General features: G+C 40.9%; 1 protein-coding gene across 1 annotated transcript in view; it reads left to right on the top strand.

The window, feature by feature from the left end:
• The first annotated feature begins 787 nt into the window (after positions 1-787).
• LOC128686844 (arylsulfatase B) overlaps positions 788-13141 on the top strand; it is a 150338-nt gene continuing 137984 nt past the window's right edge. Inside the window, exon 1 of the mRNA XM_053773982.2 lies at positions 788-941. Coding sequence (XP_053629957.1) covers positions 926-941 — 16 coding nt within the window. The 5' untranslated portion in view covers positions 788-925. The remainder of the gene's footprint in view (positions 942-13141) is intronic.

The raw sequence follows: 13141 nt of genomic DNA, 5'->3' as shown, positions 1-13141 counted from the left end.
AACCATTCTGTGGAATCTGCTGTGAGTAATTCGTCTGTGATCAAAAGGTTCCAAGATTATATCTATGCTGTATAAATTTTGCAGTTGTTGATTTATATGATCATGTAATTTGTATAATGTTTATTTTTGTTATATTTTTGTATAATGTTCATTTTTTGTTTGTCCTGTTTTAGAATAATTACCAGAGTTTGTTCTTAAGTAAAATCTCATAAACAGTTGCATATCTATATAAAAGTTACATAAACTAACGTTTGATCACTGCTGTGATCATTAAGTGTGCGAATGATGTGGATGTATTTATAGATGGGTTTTAATGGGGGGGCCGCCCCCCAACAGTTTTGTGTGTATGTGTCAGATATTTTATCATTTGGTATAATGTGTGTCAGTGAATGGTATGTATGTATTATGCGTGTTTGTTACACATTCCTATTTTGTATTAGGTTTCAAATTTTTCTTCTGCACTTGTGGTATGATTCTTAGTAATCTTGTTCAGATCCTGTATTGTGGTATTGTTTAATATTTTATACAACCTTGTAATTTATAATGTTTTAAATAATAAAAAAATAAACCTATATATGATTACCGGCTTTATTTCGTTTATAACTTATTTTACTGTTAATAAATAAGTCAGTTAAACGAGTCGAGTGTCATACGAGTCGTCAAGTAACGATTGTTACATTACCAGATAATAATTGTGATTGTACAGAATATTAAGATAAGGTAATCAGACTTTGTTTATATTTTAAGTAATCTGGTATCTCTGATAAAGTTTACTGTGAGACAGATACGTTGAGAGAAGCTTGAGAAGAGTCTGTGATGTGATGGGATGTTACACACTTCTAACAACTTCTCTAACATTGCAACATTCTACTGCATTTAAACACATCTCAACGACTTCCTGAATTTGTTAAGAACATCTGTATTTATGTTACATTACTGCAGTAAGTAATTAACTACAGTTTCCCTCTGTACACAGTGGAAAGTGTTGACGCTACTAGCAGCTGCTACTTATACACTGACGCTATTCCAGCTGCTACATATGTACACTACTAGTAGTGTATATATATATATATATATATATATATATATATATATATATATATATATATATATATATATATATATATTTATATATATATATATATGTCGTGCCGAATATGTAAAACTGGTCAATTAGCAAGATCTCATTTAAAATTAAGTCCTTTCTGAAATTTTCTCTTATACGTATAAAGATATATTTTTTTCATTAATGTTGATGTAAAAAATTTTAATTTTGCACCAAAAGAATCTAAGAAAACTTACCTAACCTTATTATAACAAGAACAATTTATTTTAGCCTAACCCAACTAAATACATTTTAAATACGTTTACAGTAATTTAGTACTAAACAAACACAATCAAATATATTTTTTTCGTTAGGTTCAGAATGATTTTGGCGAAATTATTGCATACACAAATTTTCACTTGTCCTATATGGCAAGATGAGTGTTGCTATTTAAGCCAAGATCGCAAATTCTGCCTATTCGGCACGATATATATATATATATATATATATATATATATATATATATATATATATATATATATATATATATATATATATATATATATATATATATATGTCGTGCCGAATATGTAAAACTGGTCAATTAGCAAGACCTCGTTTAAAATTAAGTTCTTTCTGAAATTTTCTCTTATACATTTAAAGATATAATTTTTTCATTAATGTTTATGTAAAAAATTTTAATTTTGCACCAAAAGAATCTTAGAAAACTTACCTAACCTTATCATAACAAGCGCAATTTATTTTACCCTAACCCAACTAAATATATTTTAGATTTGTTTACAATAATTTAATACTAAACAAACTCAGTGAAATATATTTTTTTCCTTACGTTCAGAATGATTTTGGCGAAATTATTGCATTCACAAATTTTCACTTGTCCTATATTGCAACATGAGCGTTGCTATTTAAGCCAAGATAGCAAGTTCTGCCTATTCAGCACGACATATATATATATATATATATATATATATATATATATATATATATATATATATATATATATATATATATATATATACATATATACACTGAAGAAGCTAGCAGCTCTGCCATCACCTTCAGCTTCTCTTCACTCTCAGGTAGAGCATGTTTTATGGTAGTGATCGTAACCTGTACTACTGGTTGTAACTTATGGTAGTGATCGTAACGTGTGCTACTGGTTGTAACTTATGGTAGTGATCGTAACCTGTGCTACTGGTTGTAACTATGGTAGTGATCGTAACCTGCGCTACTGGTTGTAACTTATGGTAGCGATCGTAACCTGTGCTACTGGTTGTAACTTATGCTGGTGATCGTAACCTGTGCTACTGGTTGTAACTTATGCTAGTGATCGTAACGTGTGCTACTGGTTGTAACTTATGCTGGTGATCGTAACGTGTGCTACTGGTTGTAACTTATGCTAGTGATCGTAACCTGTGCTACTGGTTGTAACTTATGCTAGTGATCGTAACCTGTGCTACTGGTTGTAACTTATGCTGGTGATCGTAACCTGTGCTACTGGTTGTAACTTATGCTGGTGATCGTAACGTGTGCTACTGGTTGTAACTTATGGTAGTGATCGTAACCTGCGCTACTGGTTGTAACTTATGGTAGTGATCGTAACCTGTGCTACTGGTTGTAACTTATGCTAGTGATCGTAACCTGTGCTACTGGTTGTAACTTATGCTAGTGATCGTAAAGTGTGCTACTGGTCGTAACTTATGCTAGTGATCGTAACGTGTGCTACTGGTTGTAACTTATGCTAGTGATCGTAACGTGTGCTACTGGTTGTAACTTATGGTAGTGATCGTAACCTGCGCTACTGGTTGTAACTTATGGTAGTGATCGTAACCTGCGCTACTGGTTGTAACTTATGCTAGTGATCGTAACCTGTGCTACTGGTTGTAACTTATGCTAGTGATCGTAACCTGTGATACTGGTCGTAACTTATGCTAGTGATCGTCACCTGTGCTACTGGTCGTAACTTATGCTGGTGATCGTTACGTGTGCTACTGGTCGTAACTTATGCTGGTGATCGTAACCTGTGCTACTGGTTTTAACTTATGGTAGTGATCGTAACCTGTGCTACTGGTTGTAACTTATGGTAGTGATCGTAACCTGTGCTACTGGTTGTAACTTATGCTAGTGACCGTAACGTGTGCTACTGGTTGTAACTTATGCTAGTGATCGTAACCTGTGCTACTGGTTGTAACTTATGCTGGTGATCGTAACCTGTGCTACTGGTTGTAACTTATGCTAGTGATCGTAACGTGTGCTACTGGTTGCAACTTATGCTAGTGATCGTAACGTGTGCTACTGGTTGTAACTTATGCTAGTGATCGTAACCTGTGCTACTGGTTGTAACTTATGCTAGTGATCGTAACCTGTGATAATGGTTGTAACTTATGCTGGTGATCGTAACCTGTGCTGCTGGTTGTAACTTATGCTAGTGATCGTAACCTGTGCTACTGGTTGTAACTTATACTAGTGATCGTAACGTGTGTTACTGGTTGTAAGTTATGGTAGTGATCGTAACCTGTGCTACTGGTTGTAACTTATGCTAGTGATCGTAACCTGTGCTACTGGTTGTAACTTATGCTAGTGATCGTAACGTGTGCTACTGGTTGTAACTTATGCTAGTGATCGTAACCTGTGATACTTGTTGTAACTTATGCTGGTGATCGTAACCTGTGCTACTGGTTGTAACTTATGGTAGTGATCGTAACCTGTGCTACTGGTTGTAACTTATGCTAGTGATCGTAACGTGTGCTACTGGTTGAAACTTATGCTAGTGATCGTAACGTGTGCTACTGGTTGTAACTTATGCTAGTGATCGTAACCTGTGCTACTGGTTGTAACTTATGCTGGTGATCGTAACCTGTGCTACTGGTTGTAACTTATGCTGGTGATCGTAACGTGTGCTACTGGTTGTAACTTATGGTAGTGATCGTAACCTGCGCTACTGGTTGTAACTTATGGTAGTGATCGTAACCTGTGCTACTGGTTGTAACTTATGTTAGTGATCGTAACCTGTGCTACTGGTTGTAACTTATGCTAGTGATCGTAAAGTGTGCTACTGGTCGTAACTTATGCTAGTGATCGTAACGTGTGCTACTGGTTGTAACTTATGCTAGTGATCGTAACGTGTGCTACTGGTTGTAACTTATGGTAGTGATCGTAACCTGTGCTACTGGTTGTAACTTATGCTAGTGATCGTAACCTGTGCTACTGGTTGTAACTTGTGCTAGTGATCGTAACCTGTGATACTGGTTGTAACTTATGCTGGTGATCGTAACGTGTGTTACTGGTCGTAACTTATGCTAGTGATCGTCACCTGTGCTACTGGTCGTAACTTATGCTGGTGATCGTAACGTGTGCTACTGGTCGTAACTTATGCTGGTGATCGTAACCTGTGCTACTGGTTGTAACTTATGGTAGTGATCGTAACCTGTGCTACTGGTTGTAACTTATGGTAGTGATCGTAACCTGTGCTACTGGTTGTAACTTATGCTAGTGATCGTAACCTGTGCTACTGGTTGTAACTTATGCTAGTGATCGTAAAGTGTGCTACTGGTTGTAACTTATGCTAGTGATCGTAACGTGTGCTACTGGTTGTAACTTATGCTAGTGATCATAACGTGTGCTACTGGTTGTAACTTATGCTAGTGATCGTAACCTGTGCTACTGGTTGTAACTTATGCTAGTGACCGTAACGTGTGCTACTGGTTGTAACTTATGCTAGTGATCGTAACCTGTGCTACTGGTTGTAACTTATGCTGGTGATCGTAACCTGTGCTACTGGTTGTAACTTATGCTAGTGATCGTAACGTGTGCTACTGGTTGCAACTTATGCTAGTGATCGTAACGTGTGCTACTGGTTGTAACTTATGCTAGTGATCGTAACCTGTGCTACTGGTTGTAACTTATGCTAGTGATCGTAACCTGTGATACTGGTTGTAACTTATGCTGGTAATCGTAACCTGTGCTGCTTGTTGTAACTTATGCTAGTGATCGTAACCTGTGCTACTGGTTGTAACTTATACTAGTGATCGTAACGTGTGCTACTGGTTGTAACTTATGGTAGTGATCGTAACCTGTGCTACTGGTTGTAACTTATGCTAGTGATCGTAACCTGTGCTACTGGTTGTAACTTATGCTAGTGATCGTAACGTGTGCTACTGGTTGTAACCTATGCTAGTGGTCGTAACCTGTTATACTTGTTGTAACTTATGCTGGTGATCGTAACCTGTGCTACTGGTTGTAACTTATGCTAGTGATCGTAACCTGTGCTACTGGTTGTAACTTATGCTAGTGATCGTAACGTGTGCTACTGGTTGTAACTTATGCTAGTGATCGTAACGTGTGCTACTGGTTGTAACTTATGCTAGTGATCGTAACCTGTGCTACTGGTTGTAACTTATGCTAGTGATCGTAACCTGTGATACTTGTTGTAACTTATGCTGGTGATCGTAACCTGTGCTACTGGTTGTAACTTATGGTAGTGATCGTAACCTGTGCTACTGGTTGTAACTTATGGTAGTGATCGTAACGTGTGCTACTGGTTGTAACTTATGCTAGTGATCGTAACCTGTGCTACTGGTTGTAACTTATGGTAGTGTTCGTAACGTGTGCTATTGGTTGTAACTTATGGTAGTGATCGTAACCTGTGCTACTGGTTGTAACTTATAGTAGTGATCGTAACCTGTGCTACTGGTTGTAAATTATGCTAGTGATCGTAACGTGTGCTACTGGTCGTAACTTATGCTATTGATCGTCACCTGTGCTACTGGTTGTAACTTATGCTAGTGATTGTAACCTCTGCTACTGGTTGTAACTTATGGTAGTGATCATAACCTGTGCTACTGGTTGTAACTTATGGTAGTGATCGTAACCTGTGCTACTGGTTGTAACTTATGCTAGTGATCGTAACCTGTGCTACTGGTTGTAACTTATGCTGGTGATCGTAACATGTGCTACTGGTTGTAACTTATGCTGGTGATCGTAACGTGTGCTACTGGTTGTAACTTATGCTAGTGATCGAAACGTGTGCTACTGGTTGTAACTTATGCTAGTGATCGTAACGTGTGCTACTGGTTGTAACTTATGGTAGTGATCGTAACCTGTGCTACTGGTTGTAACTTATACTAGTGATCGTAACCTATGCTACTGGTTGTAAATTATGCTAGTGATCGTAGCGTGTGCTACTGGTTGTAACTTATGGTAGTGATCGTAAAGTGTGCTACTGGTTGTAACTTATGGTAGTGATCGTAACCTGTGCTACTGGTTGTAACTTATGGTAGTGATCGTCACCTGTGCTACTGGTTGTAACTTATGGTAGTGATCGTAACCTGTGCTACTGGTTGTAACTTATGCTAGTGATCGTAACCTGTGCTACTGGTTGTAACTTATGCTGGTGATCGTAACATGTGCTACTGGTTGTAACTTATGCTGGTGATCGTAACGTGTGCTACTGGTTGTAACTTATGCTAGTGATCGAAACGTGTGCTACTGGTTGTAACTTATGCTAGCGATCGTAACGTGTGCTACTGGTTGTAACTTATGGTAGTGATCGTAACCTGTGCTACTGGTTGTAACTTATACTAGTGATCGTAACCTATGCTACTGGTTGTAAATTATGCTAGTGATCGTAGCGTGTGCTACTGGTTGTAACTTATGGTAGTGATCGTAAAGTGTGCTACTGGTTGTAACTTATGGTAGTGATCGTAACCTGTGCTACTGGTTGTAACTTATGGTAGTGATCGTAACGTGTGCTATTGGTTGTAACTTATGGTAGTGATCGTAACCTGTGCTACTGGTTGTAACTTATGGTAGTGATCGTAACCTGTGCTACTGGTTGTAAATTATGCTAGTGATCGTAACGTGTGCTACTGGTCGTAACTTATGCTAGTGATCGTAACCTGTGCTACTGGTTGTAACTTATGCTAGTGATCGTAACGTGTGCTACTGGTTGTAACTTATGGTAGTGATCGTAATCTGCGCTACTGGTTGTAACTTATGGTAGTGATCGTATCCTGTGCTACTGGTTGTAAATTATGCTAGTGATCGTAACGTGTGCTACTGGTCGTAACTTATGCTAGTGATCGTCACCTGTGCTACTGGTCGTAACTTATGCTAGTGATCGTAACCTCTGCTACTGGTTGTAACTTATGCTAGTGATCGTAACGTGTGCTACCGGTTGTAACTGATGGTAGTGATCGTAACCTGCGCTACTGGTTGTAACTTATGGTAGTGATCGTAACCTGTGCTACTGGTTGTAACTTATGCTAGTGATCGTAACCTGTGCTACTGGTTGTAACTTATGGTAGTGATCGTAACCTGCGCTACTGGTTGTAACTTATGGTAGTGATCGTAACCTGTGCTACTGGTTGTAACTTATGGTAGTGATCGTAACCTGTGCTACTGGTTGTAACTTATGCTAGTGATCGTAACGTGTGCTACTGGTTGTAACTTATGCTAGTGATCGTAACGTGTGCTACTGGTTGTAACTTATGCTAGTGATCGTAACGTGTGCTACTGGTTGTAACTTATGCTAGTGATCATAACGTGTGCTACTGGTTGTAACTTATGCTAGTGATCGTAACCTGTGCTACTTGTTGTAACTTTTGCTAGTGACCGTAACGTGTGCTACTGGTTGTAACTTATGCTAGTGATCGTAACCTGTGCTGCTGGTTGTAACTTATGCTGGTGATCGTAACCTGTACTACTGGTTGTAACTTATGCTAGTGATCGTAACGTGTGCTACTGGTTGTAACTTATGCTAGTGATCGTAACGTGTGCTACTGGTTGTAACTTATGCTAGTGATCGTAACCTGTGCTACTGGTTGTAACTTATGCTAGTGATCGTTACCTGTGATACTGGTTGTAACTTATGCTGGTGATCGTAACCTGTGCTACTGGTTGTAACTTATGCTTGTGATCGTAACCTGTGCTACTGGTTGTAACTTATGCTAGTGATCGTAACGTGTGCTACTGGTTGTAACTTATGCTAGTGATCGTAACGTGTGCTACTGGAGTTTACCTGGAGTTTACTTATGCTAGTGATACGTATCAGGAACTGTCTTTAGGTGCTTGTCCAGTGCCAGCTTGAAGACTGCCAGGGGTCTGTTGGTAATCCCCCTTATGTGTGCTAGGCTGAACAGTTGTATTGTACTTATGGTAGTGATCGTCCCTCTAGGATTTTCCAGGTGTATATAATCATGTATCTCTCCCTCCTGCGTTCCAGGGAATACAGGTTTAGAAACCTCAAGCGCTCCCAGTACTTGAGGTGTTTTATCTCCGTTATGCGCGCCGTGAAAGTTCTCTGTACATTTTCTAGGTCGGCAATTTCACCTGCCTTGAAAGGTGCTGTTAGAGTGCAGCAATATTCCAGCCTAGATAGAACAAGTGACCTGAAGAGTGTCATCATGGGCTTGGCCTCCCTAGTTTTGAAGGTTCTCATTATCCATCCTATGCTAGCTGCGATTGATAAATTATGGTAGTGATCGTAACGTGTACTTGTTGTAAATTATGCTAGTGATCGTAACGTGTGCTACTGGTTGTAACTTATGCTAGTGATCGTAACCTGTGCTACTGGTTGTAACTTATGCTAGTAATCGTAACCTATGCTACTGGTTGTAAATTATGCTAGTGATCGTAACGTGTGCTACTGGTTGTAACTTATGGTAGTGATCGTAACCTGTGCTACTGGTTGTAACTTATGGTAGTGATCGTAACCTGTGCTACTGGTTGTAACTTATGCTAGTGATCGTTACCTGTGATACTGGTTGTAACTTATGCTGGTGATCGTAACCTGTGCTACTGGTTGTAACTTATGCTAGTGATCGTAACCTGTGCTACTGGTTGTAACTTATGCTAGTGATCGTAACGTGTGCTACTGGTTGTAACTTATGCTAGTGATCGTAACGTGTGCTACTGGTTGTAACTTATGGTAGTGATCGTAACCTGTGCTACTGGTTGTAACTTATGCTAGTGATCGTAACCTATGCTACTGGTTGTAAATTATGCTAGTGATCGTAACGTGTGCTACTGGTTGTAACTTATGGTAGTGATCGTAACCTGTGCTACTGGTTGTAACTTATGGTAGTGATCGTAACCTGTGCTACTGGTTGTAACTTATGCTAGTGATCGTAACCTGTGCTACTGGTTGTAACTTATGGTAGTGATCGTAACGTGTGCTACTGGTTGTAACTTATGGTAGTGATCGTAACCTGTGCTACTGGTTGTAACTTATAGTAGTGATCGTAACCTGTGCTTCTGGTTGTAAATTATGCTAGTGATCGTAACGTGTGCTACTGGTCGTAACTTATGCTAATGATCGTCACCTGTGCTACTGGTTGTAACTTATGCTAGTGATTGTAACCTGTGCTACTGGTTGTAACTTATGGTAGTGATCGTCACCTGTGCTACTGGTTGTAACTTATGGTAGTGATCGTAACCTGTGCTACTGGTTGTATCTTATGGTAGTGATCGTAACTTGTGCTACTGGTTGTATCTTATGGTAGTGATCGTAACCTGTGCCACTGGTTGTAATTTATGCTAGTGATCTAGTGTTCGTAACCTGTGCTACTGGCTGTATCTTATGCTAGTGATCGTAACCTGTGCTACTGGTTGTATCTTTTAAGAACATAAGAACATAAGAAAAAAGGAACACTGCAACAGGCCTACTGACCCATGCGGAGCAGGTCCATGTGTCCCCCTGGATTAGCCCAATGACCCACCCAGTCTGGTCACCTCCACTCAAGGAAGGAGCACGGCACCAGACCCAGCAGCACAAGCTAGTCAGGTCCAACTCACACCCACTCATGTATTTATCTAACCTATTTTTAAAACTACACAACGTTTTAGCCTCTATAACTGTACTCGGGAGTTTGTTCCACTCATCCACAAGTTTATTACCAAACCAGTGCTTTCCTATATCCTTCCTGAATCTGAATTTTTCCAAATTGAAACCATTGTTGTGAGTCCTGTCTTGGTTGGAAATTTTCAGCACGCTATTTACAACCCCTTTATTTATTCCTGTTTTCCATTTATACACCTCGATCATATCCCTCCTAATTCTACGCCTTTCGAGAGAGTGTAGATTCAGGGCCCTCAGTCTGTCCTCTTAGGGAAGATTTCTGATACATGGGATCATCTTTGTCATCCTCCTCTGTACGTTTTCCAGAGTATTTATATCAATTTATATCACCAAGGATATATAGAGTTGAAGAACAACCTGAGGACTTCTATTATTTATACTTCTAGATATGAAGCCAAGAATTCTGTTAGCTTTATTGCTAACACTAATGCACTGTTGTCTTAGTTTAAGATTACTGCTAATCAGAACTCCTAAATCCATTTTACAATCAGTAGTATTAAGATCTACATTATTTAGTTTATATGTCGCATGGTTATTTTTCTGTCCAACATTTAGAACTTTGCATTTGTCTATATTAAACTGCATCTGCCACTTCTCCGACCATTGCATCAGTCTATTCAAATCATCCTGGAGTGCTCTAGTGTCCTCCTTAGAATTAATTGGACGGCCTATTTAGGTGTCATCAGCAAATTTGCTCGTGTCGCTATTTATTCCCTCATCTATGACGTTTATGTAAATTGTGAACAACAACGGGTCCAACACTGACCTCTGAGGAACACCGCTTGTTACGTGCTAGTGATCGTAACCTGTGCTACTGATTATAACTTATGCTAGTGATCTAGTGATCGTAACCTATGTTACTGGCTGTATCTTATGCTAGTGATCGTAACCTGTGCTACTGGTTGTAACTTATGCTAGTGACCGTAACCTGTGCTACTGATCGTAACCTGTGCTACTGGATGTAATTTCTTCAATAGATTTCAATTTTAAATGAGTCAGGAATAGTATTTTGATACTTTTTTTTTTGTTTTGACCACAACTGAAATATCTGATGAAATACTGGTGGTTTGGTGGCTAAAGCTCTCGCTTCACACACGGAAGGCCCGGGTTAGATTCCCGGCGGGGTGGAAACATTTCGACGCATTTCCTTACACCTGTTGTCATGTTCACCTAGCAGCAAATAGGTACCTGGGTGTTAGTCGACGGGTGTGGGTCGCTTCCTGGGAGACAAGATTGGGGGTCGTCCCACAGTTACTAAAAACAACAGACATAGCCCCACTCCACAAAGGGGGCAGTAAAGCAACAACAAAGAACTACAGGCCAATAGCACTAACATCCCATATCATAAAAATCTTTGAAAGGGTCCTAAGAAGCAAGATCACCACCCATCTAGAAACCCATCAGTTACTCAACCCAGGGCAACATGGGTTTAGAACAGGTCGCTCCTGTCTGTCTCAACTATTGGATCACTACGACAAGGTCCTAAATGCACTAGAAGACAAAAAGAATGCAGATGTAATATATACATCTCTTCAAGGGGGGCTCCTTGGCGTGGTGAAGAGGCTCTTGGTCTGAGGAATTAGACCTATCGGTCTTCTTCCTCAGACCGAACCTAATTACCCCCCAATCTCCCCTCCCCTATCCCATCCTCCCCATCCTCCCCTTTTTCCTTTCCTCCTCCTCCTCCCCACTCCTCCCTTTTGCCCTTCCTCTTTTTGTCCTTTGGGATTTCTCCCACAGGCGCGCTAGTTCCTGGGTAGGAGAAAGGATACCGGGGTCCATCCCATTCCGTTGAGGTTCTTAGCGGTGGCATAGTTTGCCGTGGAATCTGGATCGCCTGGGGATGTCCCGATCCCTCTCCGGTATCCCGGAGTAGCTTTGGGTGTCTTTCGGGCGACGAGTGTATCTCTGGAAGCCACCTTTCGGATTCCGGGGGTGGTGGCCGAAGGAGGTATGCTTTGTGGCGGATATCCGGCCGCCCTCTCTTTTGTCCACCGAGGTAGCTCGGCAGATGTGAGGTTGCTATCCCGGATTGTTAGTTTACTAGCATGATGGGTAGGGTATGGCACGGGTTCCATGCTGCATCTGCGCTACTTGCGGTGCTGAGGTCCTCTTGGGCGCGGAGGGAGATTTCTGGCCCTTTCATTCCTCCTAGGACCTATCCCTCCCCGGTCCCCCCTTTTTTTTTTCTTTTTTTTATTTTTATTTTCTTTTCTTCTTTCTTTTTTTTTCTTAAAAACAAAAAGAAAGAAGTAACCTAACCATGGCAGCCCTAGTCCATGAACCTGGTACCCCCGGGCCCCTTCTTGATACCGCACCCCGTTCTGACCCCGCCTCGTCTTTGGACCACTCTTCAGACATTCCTCATACCTCTGTACCTATTGCCGGTGCTGTTTCCTCACCCGCTTCAGGTACTGAGGCCTCGACTGACTCCATCGATTTATCAGACCTTCGCTCTCCTCTGACTATGCTTCCGGCCTCTCCCTCTACGGTGCGGCAATTTTCAAATCGCCGACCCGTTCCACGTCGGACCAACTCTGGTCCCACGCCTAAACGTCAACGACAATTACCTGTTGATGATACTTCTCCACCTTCACCTTCTCGTTCTTCTCAGAAACGATCGACACGTCCTTCACTACCTTTCCACGCTCAGTTTCAGACTGAACAGTGGACTAAATTCTTCACTTTACGACCAACTTCCTCTACTGCCTATCTTTCTGACCATAGTATTGGCAAGGCACTCCTACGCCATGTTGGTAAAGATATTTCTTTTCATGCTCTTAAGAGCGGTACGCGCATCATTACCGTACAGAATGCTACCCAGGCTCGTGAGCTCTCTCGTCTTTCCCATATAGATACTGTTCCTGTCACCCTTGAAAAACATCATTCCCTCAATTCTTGTAGTGGTACCGTCATTCTGCCCCATACCATAGTTCAACAAAATTTCCAGACATGTGGCACCGACATTCTAGAACAGCTGGAACTCCAAGATCTCCCAATCCTCAAGGTAGACACTTACGTTCTTCCTGCCCGTGGGCGGAGACGATACCCTAGCAATGTGGCTCGTTTAACTTTTGACAGCCGAGAACTCCCATCCTCAGTTTATATAGCAGGACATCGGTTACAAGTTCGAAAGGTGATCCCTACACCACAACAGTGTAGAAATTGCTGGCGATTTGGCCATCCAGCGAAATATTGCAGATCTATCGCCGAATGCC

The sequence above is a fragment of the Cherax quadricarinatus genome, chromosome 7, assembly GCF_038502225.1.
Source record: "Cherax quadricarinatus isolate ZL_2023a chromosome 7, ASM3850222v1, whole genome shotgun sequence".
NCBI lineage: Eukaryota > Metazoa > Arthropoda > Malacostraca > Decapoda > Parastacidae > Cherax > Cherax quadricarinatus.
Note: the sequence above shows the minus strand (reverse complement) of the source record. Positions and strands in the feature narration are given on the sequence as shown.